Here is a 16,561-nt window from a genome sequence, read left to right on the forward strand (position 1 = left end):
CCGTAGTTTTTACAGGAAATAGAACTATGAAGTTTAATTCACAGGGAACGACTAAAGTATCCGCAATCTAGGCCAATTCCTTTGACCAGACATATTGATACATATAGCTATGGCAAATTAAAAAAATCATCTTTCAACTGCAACAGAGGATACGAAATATATCAAAATAGAACAATATGTCATAAAAATATTTAAACCAAAGATTATATTTTAAACGTCATGGTATTTTTTACGGCGACTATTTTATTTTAAGATTGCCGAAGTCTTGCAAAATCCCTACAAAACGAGGAATGTGCTAGGAAAGAACACTTGTTTTCTAAAAAGAAAAACATTAATTTGTTTCTATGTATATAACTTTTTATTACATTGGTTGCGTTGAATTACATAAATTTCTCAGTAAAATAAAAACGGATAATTTCACTGTTAAAAAAACGTGGATATCTACTCCTCTTACCAGTTCTGAAGCAGGTCACGGTTTGACCCCATATCTATCAGCAACAATCTAGGTCGTGTGACCGTGAAAATTCATTGAATCTACGGATGAGATAAACCTCATTTTTACTCTCTAAAATACCACTGTCGTAATAAAAACCCATTCACATGTACACACTGTATCTAAATATATGAATCCAAATAATCTTGAATAAACATAATTTTAACTCGTCAATACTTACGCATAGCCTCAAAGTCCTTTATTCTTTTTTTTTCTCATCAATCATGAAGTTTGTTTGCAAATCTAAATATTTTCGAGGAAACTAAAAATGATGGATGAATTTAAATTTAATAAAGCCTCTCAACAAGACAAACACTCGATATGAATATCTAGCCAATTGAATTTTGGATACGCAAACGTAAAGTTATTTTCGAAACGAAGCGGTGTTTTTGTCGATTTGTGCAAGAAATTACCTCCCCTTCATATAACCAGTCAAAATTAAAAACCCAGCAAAATGAATAAAAAGGAGTTTACTGTACGAAAAAAGGGGACAAAATAAATGAAATTCGATTTACAACATTGTTATTATGATATTAAGAAGAAAAACTTCCCTGCTTTTCATAGAAGGATTAAATGTAAAAATTAAAAGACAACGTATGCTCAAATATGAGTAAAAATTAAGAAATTAATGTAAACATATGATTTGTTTTAAGGTATTTTAATATAGATTAGCTCTGGCTGATGGAGTTTACTTTGCAATTTTAATAATGGTATATTTGGGATCACTCCTAGTAGATTTTTTTTAAACACTTCTAATATTGTTAAATGCTATAAAACATAATTTTTTTTCTTAGTTCAACATTGCAGTACTGCCTAGAAAATAACATACAGAAAAAGGATAAGTTTACCAAAAAATATTGACAGAAATTTCTACTTTAAATCATAAGTGAAAGTGACATACTGCAGTAATTTTGAATTTTAAAATTATTATTATTATAACATTCAATTATTATGATAGCTAGCACAGCAAGTCGCTCTTGACCAATTGTGGAATAGATTACCTTAGCTGTATTTTGCAAAACTTTTAGGAATTTGTGGTCCTCAATTCTTTTCAACTTCGCCTTTTGTAACATGTTTGATTCGAGTGTCATTGCTGAGTCTTTTGTAGACGATCGCACGTCTGGCGTAAATATTAAATATTATTCCTGGTATCTATGATGAGTTTATTTTCTCAGTGTATTTTATCTTTGTTGAAAGTAAACTTTTTGAGAGAAAAAACGGGGCTTCATCTCTTCAGGTTGCTGTATCACCTGCTTTACATATTTATAAACAAAGTATTGTATATTTTACCTGAATGATTGGCTATTAATCTCACAAGTTTGTTTATTTTACCTGAATACTTGGATATTAATCTCAGTAATGAAATGAAAGTTGTTCGGACAAATCTTGTGCATTTTGAATAAATTTGACAAGAATTTGCCATTTGAATAAATTCAATTTTGTAAGAACACATCTCTATGAATTTACTTCTTGTTTGACTTGATTAGCTAGTATTGCTCTTATTAATGTACTGTAGCCTACTAAATAAAGAGATAATTGAATAAGCAAGGTTTTTAACTTATTAAATATAAATATAATTAAGTGACCTTCATTTCCTTTTCTCATATGTTTTTTCCTTAAGAATTTTTCGTTGCACTGCATTTTCTATTGCTATTTTTTTTGTGCTTTTGTTCATCCATAGGCTACCATTAATTTGTCATTTTGTTTCCAGTATAAATGAAATTTTTAAGACGTATAGTTTATAACGCAATAAAGAAGAACTTTTTTTGTTGTTTCACCTTTCTAATACTATGCACATGACCCTGACACATATTTTGTAAGCGTAATATGACGTTATGTTGAAGAAGAAAACAATGACACCGTCGATTTGTGTAGGGGACCAAAAAGCGTTTTAATTACTTTAAAATGGAGGTATCGTACATGGAATTGTGAAAAACAACAATTTTTAATGACAATTTCATTCCTATCTTTTAGTAAAATCAGTTTAGAAACCGGAACAATGAAAGGAAGTTTTATGTATGTCAGTTGTTTCCTGTAATTAGTTAATACTTCAGCTTTATCATGTACACTTTTTGTATATTCATTTTATTAAATTTACTGTTAGCAAAAGTATAAATTACTCTAAATTATAGGGATTTTCTGGTAACTTAACAGAAAACCCTTGCCGTTTTTGGCACAACCTTTTTGATCTTTTGGTCCTCGATGCTGTTCAACTTTGTACTCGTTTCGGCTTTCAAACTTTTGTATCTGTGCGTCACACATAGGTCTTGTGTGAACAAAATACACTTCTGGCGTATTAAAATTTTGAACTTGTTGCCTTTTGTTGGCTGTTGTTCGTGTGATTCTTTGTTAATTGTGTTCTCCAATTTATTTATATTGTAGTCCTGTGTTGTCATTTTGATGTTATATTTCACATGGCCATAAAAGTGCGAGGTTTGGCATGCCACAAAACCAGGTTCAACCCACCATTTTTTCCTTTAAAAATGCCCTGTACCAAGTCAGGAATATGGTCATTGTTATATTATAGTTCGTTTCTGTGTGTATTCCATTATAACGTTGTGTCGTTTGTTTTCTCTTATTTTTGAGTGTAAATTCACATTGCGATAAGACGTGTCACGGTACTTGTCTATCCCAAACTCATGTATTTGGTTTTGATGTTATATATATTATTCTCGTGGGATTTTGTCTATGTGTGTTACATTTTAGTGTTATGTCGTTGTTCTCCTCTTATATTTAATGCGTTTCCCTCGGTTTTAGTTTGTTATCCCGATTTTGTTTTTTGTCCATGGATTTATGAGTTTTGAACAGCGGTATACTACTGTTGCCTTTATTAGGCACTGTTTTTAAGTAGAAAGCAGCCAAAACCAGGTACAAATTGGCATGACCGGTTGTCACTAAAATTGATGTATAACAGTAAAAAATGATGGCTTCAAAATTAGGTAGAAATTTGAAATAGGTTACCCGGTTTCATTTTTTTTAGAACGAACAGGATAAAGAAATAGCAATGAATAGCTATTTTTGATAATGTTTGTATGTAGTTTTGAAACTATACTGGTCGAAAAAACTACAACTTTGAAAATTCAATTATGATAAAAGCATGGCAAGTTGAACAAAAATACTTTAAACGTCAATCTTTTAACCGAATAATTTGGCGGAATTTTTGACGTTACGGACGACTGTAGCGCAACTTATTAATTCCCCCTGCTATTGTTGCTGATAGAGATTGATGACAACGGACGTTTCCAAGGACTTGCTTTCCAACTGCGACGACAACATGTACAAAACAATGCGTTGTCAAGACGTCAAAAACGTCGGATCAACATATTGTAAATGCGTAGAATAAATATGCAGTTCCTTTCATTTTTTTCTTTAATTTCACAAAACAAAAACCATTTGCCAATGTTAGAATAAGTTATCAAAGAATTCAAATATCTAGAAATATTCAACTCGTGACCGAACAACACCGAAAAATGATTCATGAACATTCGTGAATTAATTTATTGTTTGGTCACTCGTTGAATATTTTTCTCTATTTGAATTCTTCGATTAGTTATTCTATAATTATTTTTTATAACGGAAGATATGTGTACTACTAGTAATCTGTTTAACTTGTTTTAATGGTTTCATATCTATGATCACACTATATATACTGATAGACTTTATAAACCCAACCCTAGACTTTTTGTTTCGTCTCATTCATTTCTTAATCATCTGAAAAAAAGTTTGCAGTTTAAAATTTGAACTGCTGGCGTAATTTTTAAAGTTCAAATCATGTGGTATGCACTGAAACCCTTCTGTTCCCCTTATCAATGGATGTTTCACCGTCGAAAGCAATGACTGTCTGCAAACAACATCAAAATGATTGTCAGAAAGGTCAATCAATTGTGTTGATCATTTTTTGAGTTGTGTATTGTACCTTGGAATTTGCCTCGCTCCCATTCATTTTGTTTTGTTAAGTAATTAAATGATTTAAACTTAAGTGCTTCAATATTTTTCTTCATTCGATTCTGTGGCATTTCAGTTTATTGCAAACATATTTGGCATGAAAGTGTGACTTGAGTTGCGTTGTCACTACATATTGATGTGATCAGGTCATTGATGGTCATCATTCAATCCTGTCTGCTTGTATCGTTGTTGTAAGGTCTGTAAAACGTGAAATTGTCTGACAACAGTTTGTGCACGTATTCTTGGCTCCAATATTATTATGGCTTGCATTGATCTGCAAAATTGAGATGCAACATTTTTATTAAATCCTGGAAGAAATCATTTTCATTAACCTCAGGTAAGTCAGAAATTGATTTTTTCTTATCAGTAAGAAGTATGGCTTAAACAGTAGTTATATGAGGATCGATCATGATTTACTCTTAACAAAAATTATCAGAATGTGTGTACCATGCCTACAGTCTGTTAGTATATCTAACATCTCACTTTAATTCTTTTGATTAAATTATCAGTAGAACTTGTCACAATAACTTACAATCGTCATCGATAGTGTTTATATGTTATTTGACAGTATTGGCAACTCCTACAGAAAAAAGAAATAAAAAGACAGGCAAAGGAAAACAAACGCCAACAGATGTAGATGATGAATCGATCAGCGAAGATTATACTTATCCAGATGCCGAAATTGGTATGCAAAACTATACTGTAATAATTTGTATTGAATTTAATCCATTTAAAGATAACTATAAATATTCTACATGATTATTCTTATTAAATGAATTAAGGCTGTCAGATCGTTAATACAATTGTGACGTCACTATTTATATAGTCTGTGGTTTATATTTTGTAATGCACTATCATATTATCTATTGATGTAATTAATTGACAGAGAATGAAATCAATAGATAATATGATAGTACATTACAAAAATTAAACCACAGACTAAAATACAAAAAGAGTGACGTCATAGATAAATTTCTAAAGAAAGAACTGAAATTGGAATTAAGTTTGTAATGGTATTATTTTATGTATTTTCTATAACCATTACATAAATATTTACAAAGAATTGTGTAAGTAATGGTGTAATTATTTCTATTTTTACACATGTCGGGTTTCTTTTATATGATCATTTGTAAAAACAAATAAATTCCATGCAATTAATAGTTGCTTAAAACTAAAAACCATCAACATATCAACATGAACCAGCTAATATAGTATCTTAACTCTTACATACATATAGAAAATAGAAATAGACATCAAAGCACAAACAATAAGACATAACACTCTATCGCACCATACTTACAAAAGACACATCATAACTAAATACATGAATGTTGAACGTATAAATGCAGAGGAATGTCTTATGGTATCATAACAGTCATTATTCAAGAATAGGTCACGTCTGGTTCCTATCAGACTAGACGATGTAGATGGTAAATGTTTCGAAATACTAAGGATTTTCTTATCCTTGGCATAGATTACCTTAGCTGTATTTGGCACAACTTTTTGGAATTTTGGGTTCTCAATGCTCTTAAACTCGGTACTTGTTTGACCTTATAACTATTTTGATCTGAGCGTTATTGGTGAGTCGTATGTAGACGTAACACGCGTCTGGCGTATTAAATTACAAGCCTGGAGTACTTTTTGATAGCTAATATGCAACCAACGTTGTAGAAAAATTTTCATTATCATTTGAACTGGCATAAAATGCGGATTTTCCAATCTTTGCGTAATTTTAACATTATTTATATGTGGTGTGTTTGTAACTTTTTCTTGAGCGCTGAATAATAGACGACAACACCTTTATTGTGAACCGAAAATAGAAATATTCTTAAAAAATTAAATAACAAAAAACTGAACACATGCTGAGCTCCGAGGAATATTCAAAATGGAAAGTCTCTAATCAAATTGCAAAATAAAACAAAAACACCACACAAAACGAATAAACAACAACTGTCATATTCCTGACTTTGTAAAGGCATTTTTTTATGTAGAAAATGTTGGATTGAACCTGGTATGCATAGTAATGATAGTGTACTAAATATACCAAACTTTAATATAAATTTAAACAGGGAAATCCATACAAACATACAGACTGACCAGTCAAAAGTTGAACTTTTTCTGTCAACTGTCAAATAAGTTATAGTTCTGTCAAAATCACAAGAATGGGTGAGCAACCCAGGCATACTAAATAGATTATTGTAGCAATTTTTGAAATTCAGCCAAAATCGTGAAAACACACATCACAGACTAAATATTCAAATAGCATAAAAATAAATCTAAGTAAGAACCAATAATATAGTGGAGCGGCAAATGTTTTAAAAAAGTCGCTTAGTTAACGAGTTTCAATTACCTAAATACCTCATGGGACGTCATAAAATGTATATCGATTATTCAACTCAGAAACATGTGTGTCTTAAAAACTTAAATGTGGTACAAATGACGTTAATAAATAGCCTTAACTGACGTCACCTAACTTGCATTGAATACCCCTCTAGAGATTCGGTTAACGAATGTTATAACAAACCCGTCCTAAACGATAATTTGTGAACGGAATTGATAAATACAGTTATTCTTGAAATTCATACAATACAAGGGCATTTCCAAATAGTCCTATATGCTAAGCACAATGCATCTGTTAATGGTTGAAAATAACACTGACAAATCATCGTTTTTAACCTAGCATCATATCCACGTGCAGTATATGTGTATTTTAAAGGCAAAACAGTAAAATCTTCCTTATAATAATTAAATCGATTCAATTTACTTTTTGAAGTTAGTTCCTTATAAGATAAATATCTGCATTTCCTCCAGTTTTCAAATCCGAATATATGTCACAAATTAACCGACATTGTTGTGGTTTCAGGTTATAGTCCCACATTCATTTGTAGTAATTTTCAAGCATATTTCTTGTTTTTGTCTCTTGTATTGCCATCACTTGGACAATGTACCAGTCTTGTTTACCTGATAAAATAAGTAAGACATACTGTAAATCCTCTAAACTTAGGATAACTTTAGAAGCACTACAGGGATGCCTTTGTATATTTTGCTCAACAAGGACAATGTAAATCTAGCATTGAATTTGCTAGCAATATTTAACATTGGAGACGCTTTTAAGGTAATATCAAAACCGAATTAGAAATGCTTGAGATAAAAGCCGACTTAAGTACATGTATTTACTCATAGCAAATGAACGAACCGATATGCGTGTACAGCCGCTTCAATATTAAGAAAAAAAATGGAAAATGATTATATATCTGGAGATTATTATCCTGCAAAAAACTATCGTTGAAGATGGCAGAAGCAATGTTGCCATCATGCTTGGTAAGTTTTATTACTTGGCTTCTTGACAAAAAGTCTTTTTCTTCTATATAAATGGATATTTCGCATGACATTCGAAGAAAATATGCTGCTCTCGCACAATGCCTTGTGTCAAATTGTAATAACATAATTACTCCATATAGTCTTGGTCTCGCAATACAGTTGTATCTTGAGTTCGGCTCAAAGTCTTTGATTGGAAATTTAAATGCACATGGTTTTGGACTGGTGTAATTAAACTTCAATTCATCCCTAATGCGCTTTTGATATAAAGGTACAGGCATTTTTAAAGGACTCCTTTCAAAATTATCTTCGAAATATTGTCCGGATATATATATCCTAATTTTACAGATTAGTAAATGTATATATCTATGGAAGTTTGCCGGTACTGACATAAATTCAAGCATAGACACCATGTTCTAAATAGTGTTACACTAGATCCATAATCTTGAAACAAAGCATTATAATACTGATGGATTCAGTAGACAAATATGCAAAACATTTAGAAAACTGAGACAAAGCCTACGTAAACATACTTTCAGGTTTGTTACGGTTTGGCGGTCGTTTGTTAAAATCTTAGGAATACATATAACTGAACAGATTTGTCACGACAGATTTTGAACAAGACGAAACTTACCTGACTATAACTCGTGTGATATCAGTTTTTTCCGACAGGTTAATCAGATCCAGATCAACAAGTGAAACACGTCTCGTTGGTCATGGTAACCAAATATTTGGTGATCAGTCTTATTCAATGAAGTTAATGTCAAGGAAAATAGGTCAGAATGCTAATACCGATTATTGGAACATACCCGTAGTCATTTGTACACAGATATTTATTTACTATCTAACAATACACGGTGGCGTTCGTAATCTTTTTAAATGGTTGAATGCATCTGTACTCTTTGAATCCTTATATTAATTGCGTCATTACATGTAGCAATATATGAAGGAAATTGTGAAAAACAATGTTCAGTAATATCGTATCTATATATATATACAACTCGTCTAAACATCAACCCAACAATGTTAGATCTGTAAATTTGCTATCGCAAATTATTTTGTTTTTCCCTCGCCGGGATTCAAACCTATGCTACTGAGATATCGTGACACCAAATCGCCTGCACTGTGGCCGTCCTGCTAGACCACACGACCATCTGCGCTTCATGTTTCGGTGGCCGGGTGTTACCTTTCCACGTCAGTTTTAATCTATCGTCGTAGTACAGTACATGATATATAAGGCATGGAGATGTTATTTTTACAGATCAGCTAAATTATCAGCTAAATTATCTATGGTAAAGGATCCTACAAATTAATGTGAGATACAGTCACAGAAAATAATTATATTTATAAGTACGTCTGAGCCAGTGACAACTCTACAACAGATTTACCCATCGGATGTTATATATATATAACTTGTCTAAACATCAACCCAACAATGTTAGATCTGTAAATTTGCTTGCGCAAATTTTTTTTTCTTCCCTATATATATATATAAACAAGTCTAAATTGAAAACTACATTCAAACCTATCATTGCGTTGGATAAAAACCGCAATTTTTATACGTGTGCATGTAAAAGAAATTTCGTTGTAGAAGGGTCTAAATACAGCACAAACAACATTTTCCAAAAGACCAAAAATTTGAAAAAGTATATTTTAACAAAACGCATTTGACTAACAGGTCGAACAACTGATGTTCTTTAACCCTGCTGACTGCCATTGGCAATTGCCAAATAAATTGATCACAAGATGTAACAAAATGGATCTTAAACGAATTTTATTCTAGACAGAAAAACAATAAACTTGCAGCAAAGATGTTATACCACAAACATGAGGTGCACAATTTTTTTTGTACACCAGATCCGGATTTCCAAAATAAATGTCTCTTCAGTGATGTTACATTTTTGTAGGGATCGAAACGGTATTTGGAAGGCCATATAATTTTTCTCAATTAAGGATAGACTCTTGAATTTAAAGGGTCAAAGTAGGATGAACGGATCATATAAACTGGAGGAAAAATGTGATTCAAGCCCAAACGAAAAAATATAAACAAGTCTAAATTGAAAACTACGTTCAAACCTATCATTGCGTTGGATAAAAACCGCAATTTTTATACGTGTGCATGTAAGACAAATTTCGTTGTAGAAGGGTCTAAATACAGCACAAACAACATTTTCCAAAAGACCAAAAAAGTGAAAAAGTATATTTTAACAAAACGCATTTGATTAACTGGTCGAACAACTAATGTTCTTTAACCCTGCTGACTGCCATTTGCGATTGCCAAATAAATTAATAAAAAGAAGTAACAAAATGGATCTTAAACGATTTTTATTCTAAACAGAAAAACAATAAACTTGCAGCAAAGATGTTATACCACAAACATGAGGTGCAAATTTTTTTTTGTACACCAGATCCGGATTTCGACAATAAATGTCTCTTCAGTGATGTTGGGGATCGAAACATATAAATATATGGATACATCTGTTGTAGAGTTGTCACTGACTCAGACGTACTTATAAATATAGTTATTTTCTGTCTGTGACTGTATATTACATTAATTTGTAGGATCCTTTGCTATAGATAATTTAGCTGATCTGTAACAATAACATCTTCATGCCTTATATATCATGTACTGCAGTACGCCGCTAGATTAAAACTGACGTGGAAAGGTAACACACGGCCAGCGAAAGCTCTTTTTTTTAGAGCCCAGGTGGTCGTGTGGTCTAGCGGGACGGCTGCAGTGCAGGCGATTTGGTGTCACGATATCACAGAAGCATGGGTTCGAATCCCGGCGAGGGAAGAACCAAAAATTTGCGAAAGCAAATTTACAGATCTAACATTGTTGGCTTGATGTTTTGACGAGTTATATAACACCACATATATATATATATATATATATATATATATATATAACTCGTCTAAACATCAACCCAACAATGTTAGATCTGGAAATTTGCTTTTGCAAATTTTTTTTCTTCCCTCGCCGGGATTCGAACCCATGCAACTGAGATATCGTGACACCTAATCGCCTGCACTGTTGCCGTCCCGCTAGACCACACGACCACCTGGGCTTCATAAAAATGAAGCTTTCGGTGGACGGGTCAGTTTTAATCTAGCGTCGTAATACAGTACATAACATATATGGCATAAAGATGTTATTCTTACAGATCAGCTAAATTATCTATAGTAAAGGATTCTACATATTAATGTAAGATACAGTCACAGAAAATAATTATATTTTTTATATTTTTTTAGTATTATATATACTACACAAAAAACCATTAGTATTATATATGTAACACTCATAAACGTGTCCTTCCCCCCAAAACGTGTCCGATTCCCCCAAACGTGTCCACATAACGTCACTGAACTGTAAAACATGTATTGTTGCAAAAGGGCGCCAAAGGGTGGCATTTATATAGACGCCCAAACGTGTCCATTTTTCAACTAACCCACAAACGTGTCCGATCCCCAAAAACGTGTCCATGTCAAGCGTTATTTGGTTATTGCAATTTCATTAACGTATACTAATTTTACTATGTCATTAAAAATATAGATAAGGTACGTAAGTACTTTTATAAACAAGCAGTATAAACTGTGTAAAAGTGGGGGCGTCATTCCGGCTATGTCGTATGTAAATTGTAAGCACACATGTTCAGTTAAACTGTATAGTTACCGGGTAATAATGTCCTTTTCTCTACGCATTAAAACTTTTACGTTCTGTCATAATATGCATGTAACACTTGCATCTGGACAATACGCAATCAACAGTCTAAAGTTAATTTATATAGTACAAATGTAAAAACTTAAAAAAAACTTGTAGCCTATGTTCTCTCTAAATATGCATGCAACACTTGCAACTGGACATTATACGCAATCAACAGTCTAAAGTTAATTTAAACAGTAGAAATGTAAAAACATTTAAACTTGTATGTTCTCTCTAAATATGCATGAAAAACTTGCAACTGGAAATACGCCATAAACAGTGTAAAGTTAATATATACAGCAAATGTAAAAACATTAAAACTTGAAAATTTATGTTCGCTCTAAATATTTTATCTTTAGTGATGGTGGAAACCTAAAATTTATTAAAATTTATTAAAAACCTGACTATCCGTATATGATTTGATGAGCTTTGAAAATACATATAATTCAAATTGAGAACTGTTGACAAAAGTGAACAAAAATCCTGCTGAAAGCCTGTCGTGCAATATTCGGATAAATATATAAAGCATCATCGGAGTTTATTAGTACAAAATAATTTACAAAGTAAACGATTAATTCAATTCTAGAATTATTTGTATGTTCTCTCTAAATGAGTAAGAAATACTTGCAACTGGACAATAAGCAATTTCAGTCAAAAGTTTATTCACAATTATTGATTAAATTTGGAATTATGATAATCATTATAAACCGGCATTGCACTAACTAATGATAATAAATGACAACTTTATCACCAATAGAATTGCCGTAAACGTTATCAGCGGTTTCATTTAGGAGATACATGTATTAGCGCTAAAAGACGTGAGACGTTCTGGCGTTAAATAGTGGACACGTTTTGGCGAATAACAATATTATTGGACACGTTTGGGGTTATGAAATCGGACACGTTTGGGGAACATTGAATATTATAGACACGTTTGGGGAGAATAGACACGTTTGGGGGAATCGGACACGTTTGGGGGGAAGGACACGTTTGGGAGTGTTACATATATACTACACAAAAAAACATTAGTATTATATATACTACACAAAAAACATTTAAATATCGTTTCATCTCGGCCTGTAGTAAGTGTTCTACAACTAATCTTTCAGTGTTCTTAACTAGTTCATTAACTACTATTAAAGAGCTTATCATAAATAAAGGCAACAGTAGTATACCGCTGTTCAAAACCATTGTAATAAAATATATGAACTTAGTGGTATAAACCATTTTTGGAGTGTAAAAAATTCTTTGGATGTTTTAGATACATTACGTGCTTTTGATGGTCCTTTTGATTCTGTTAATAGTTTTGATTTTTCTACTCCTTACACTACACTTCCACACTATCTTATAGAACAAAAGTTTTCCTATTTAATTAAATGGTCGTTTGGTAAAGCTGAATGTAGATATATTTGCAGCAACTCATTTAAAGCCTTCTTGTCTAATGAGAAAGGTAAATATGCTAGATATACTTACTGGAGGTGTGATGAGATGATTGAAGCTGTTAATTTTCTCCTTGATAATATTTATGTACGTTTCGGCAACAAAGTTTATCTACAGGTTGTAGGTATACCCATGGGCACTAATTGTTCTACTTTAATAGCAGACTTGTGTTTGTACTGTTACGAATCACAGTTTATGACTAAACTCAATAAAGACCCGTCGAAATTGCATTTAATTAATAAAATCAACAACACTTACCGTTATCTTGCTGATATTTTTTAGTTAAATCATTAAGAATTTTCTCAATATACTGCTGAAAAATACCCCAAGGAACTTACTTTAAATAAATCAAATTTATTCGGTAATAACTGTCCTTTCCTGGATTTAGATATTTCGGTTTGAAACGGGAAACTCCGAACTAAAATTTACGACAACAGAAACGATTTTTTTATCCCTATTGTTAATTTTCCATTTTTAGATGGTGATGTTCCTTTGGCACCATCTTACGGTGTTTATATTTCACAACTTGTTCGCTATGCCCGTGTCTGTTGTGACTTTTTTTATTTCAACGAACGCAACCTATGTATTACTGGTAAATTATTAAACCAGGGATATCGTTACCATAAATTACTTAAAACCTTTACTAGATTTTTCCATAGTTATAAAGATTTGGTATTAAAGTTTGGTTATACCTGTAGAAAACTTATTTCAAACGGGATAGCACATCCTCATTTTTACTGAAATGTTGTTAACCGTTCCCGGAAATTTATAAATGATCCATGTAAACTTGTCGCCCCTTTAAATAAACTTAGGGTATCTATTCATCACTGTAATAAGATCATTGAATATTGTTTTTATTGGTATACATATTGATTTTGTTATCAGTAAATTAAAAGCTAACTAAATCTTTCTAGTATGTTATATACATATACATATTCATGGATCTACAATCTGTCGGTACCTGTAACTTGGCATTGCACAAGGTCATATTTTTATCTGGCTGTTTATAACGTCTTTACACTAAATCCATCGGATGTTGGATGTGTACGGATTGATAGTTTAGTCTAAGATGCATGATTTTTTTATTAGTTGTTAGTGGCTTTGAACTAGCTGTCAGATAACTGCGAGTACTCACAGATCTGTTCATTGTGTCTTTTTGTGTCGGGATGTATAAGTACCCGGCCAAGTCCACTTGTATCTTTGTCCATCTGATGGGTTAAGCCTTTTCAACTGATTTCTATAGTTCGTTCTTTTGTTGTACTGTTATACCACTGTCCCAGGTTATGGGGAGGGTTGGGATCCCGCTAACATGTTTAACCCCGCCACATTATTTATGTATGTGCCTGTCCCAAGTCAGGAGCTGTAAATTCAGTGGTTGTCGTTTGTTTATGTGTTACATATTTTTTTTTCGTTCATTTTTTTTACATAAATAAGGCCGTTAGTTTTCTCGTTTGAATTGTTTTACATTGTCTTATCGGGGCCTTTTATAGCTGACTATGCGGTATGGGCTTTGCTCATTGTTGAAGGCCGTACGGTGACCTATAGTTGTTAATGTATGTGTCATATTGGTCGTTTGCGGATAGTTGTCTTATTGGCAATCGTACCATATCTTCTTTTTTTATATTCTCACATTACTGCAAGTTGAAGACGGTCCTTAGCACCGGCTTTTGTGGAATTCTTAGATAAAAAATGAATAGTCTCATGTTAAACCACCTATTCGGGCCCGGTCAAAAACGAACATTCAGAAAAGAAGTACATAGTTAAAACAAAATAGTTTCTACGCACAGGAGTAACTCTTAAAATACAAAGCATATATTTGATTAATTAAGGAACCGGTATCAGATGAAAGGTGAAGGACTGTTGATTTTTGTAGAACACTCAATTTGTTGATAGTTTTGAATAATGCAAAAGTTTTTAAATGATTTGTAAATTTATAGGCATAGAGATAAAGTATTTGCAATCTCTGACGTCCTGAAAGGACAAAACCCTTCGTGTTAATGATACATCGTGCATGTCGCATACACGGATGAGATTATTTAGTTGTAGAATATGACTGGTCATGTTTTTTGGTTGCACCTATTCTGATATAAATAATAGGTTATATTTAACAGGCATTATAACATAAAAGGCATCAATTTTTCTGCACCATATGCGCAATTTTACAAATAATGACTCTTCAGTGATACTCGATGCCAAAATATTTGAAAATCTAAACTTACCAAGTACATGAAGAGATATAAATTAAAAAGAACAAACAGTATAACCAAAGCTGGGCTCGGTATTAGAGCTTTGTATAAGGAATATGCCTTCCTTAATTTTAAATAATTTCAAAAAATGCGTAATAGCATAATCTAGTCAAACAAAATCTGTAATTTAATGCGAGTAATGAAGTACTGGCTACTGGGTTCCTGAAACCCTCGAGAACTGTCAGTCCACCAGCAGAGGAATCAACCAAGTGGTATTAATAGCATAAGCGGTACTCATTATTTCTGCACTAGGCGCATGACGTATTGGGGACTAGAATATTCAAACGAAATAAGTCGTGAGGGCACCAACTCTTCTTTTCTTCTGGTTAACTTGATGTTCTCTTTATTTTTAAGAACAGCCTTAAATAATGAATTTTCCGTTTCTGCGGAACAATTTTTAAACACTGCATATATGTGCAGTACTTATCAAGGTGATGCAGTATATTCTGATCATCACTACTGGGTTGTGTTAGGGTTGATTTTTACAAGAATGTTAACCGATTAAATTTGAAGGTATTTCTTTATATTTTACGGGTTCAATCATGATGTGATTGGCTTTTATGGAATATATGAATTACAAATCATATGTTTTATGTGTCTATGTCACAACAAGCACATCGTTTTCTCGATTGTACATTACCGAACACGACTTATCACCAAATTACTTCTAATGATTACCAGCATGATTGAAACAAAGTTAACAGGAACACAATTATTATACAGCATGATTACCAGCATGATTGAAACAAAGTTAACAGAAACACAATTATTATACATCTTTATTTGTGTGACGTTTACATTATGACGTCAAACGCGCGATTCTACGTCAGAATTAATGTTAATCAACCCATTTGGTCCCAGGACTTTTTGTCAATTTTTCAATTCTTATATGGATTGATTTAGTAAACATAAATGAAATACAAAAATGGGAAAGCAATGAATGAGGTTGATAAATTTGATATATGGCTTTTTGTGAGTCTTTGTTAAATATTTGTTTGTTTTCATTGTGATTAAGATTATAACTGAATGATCGGTGTTGGATCGCTTATTGATATTTTTTTTATCAATTGAACCGACAATAAAACTAGAATTATTCAAAATAATGAAACATTTTGTAATTGCATATACTAAGTTAGACAAAATGTCCAAGTGTTTTATGATGTTGTTTTTTATTTGGTTTAAGCAGACTTACGACTGGCGTTTTGAAACAACTACATGTTCTCTTTTAACTGTGAGATCGGTTTTATTTTTATATTATTCAGCAGCTTTTTCAGTTTGTTAAATTTTTACAGATCAACCATAATATTATTGAGAAATTGAGAAAATCAAGTGTGTACATCAAACACAAAATCGTTTTGAATGTTCCAACAAAACATGTAATTGACGAAAAATAAGTTACAATTTTATCCTTGCAAA

The 16,561-nt window shown here is 32.2% G+C and overlaps 1 protein-coding gene across 2 annotated transcripts in view; it reads left to right on the plus strand.

Annotated features, from left to right (window-relative positions):
* The window catches only part of LOC143085381 (uncharacterized), a 113,104-nt gene that overhangs the window by 64,579 nt on the left and 31,964 nt on the right, over positions 1-16,561 (plus strand). For both annotated transcript variants that reach the window (XM_076261676.1, XM_076261677.1), the window contains exon 10: positions 5,007-5,123. In XM_076261676.1, coding sequence (XP_076117791.1) covers positions 5,007-5,123 — 117 coding nt within the window. The remainder of the gene's footprint in view (positions 1-5,006; positions 5,124-16,561) is intronic.

The sequence above is a fragment of the Mytilus galloprovincialis genome, chromosome 8 (assembly GCF_965363235.1).
Source record: "Mytilus galloprovincialis chromosome 8, xbMytGall1.hap1.1, whole genome shotgun sequence".
Classification (NCBI taxonomy): Eukaryota; Metazoa; Mollusca; class Bivalvia; order Mytilida; family Mytilidae; genus Mytilus; species Mytilus galloprovincialis.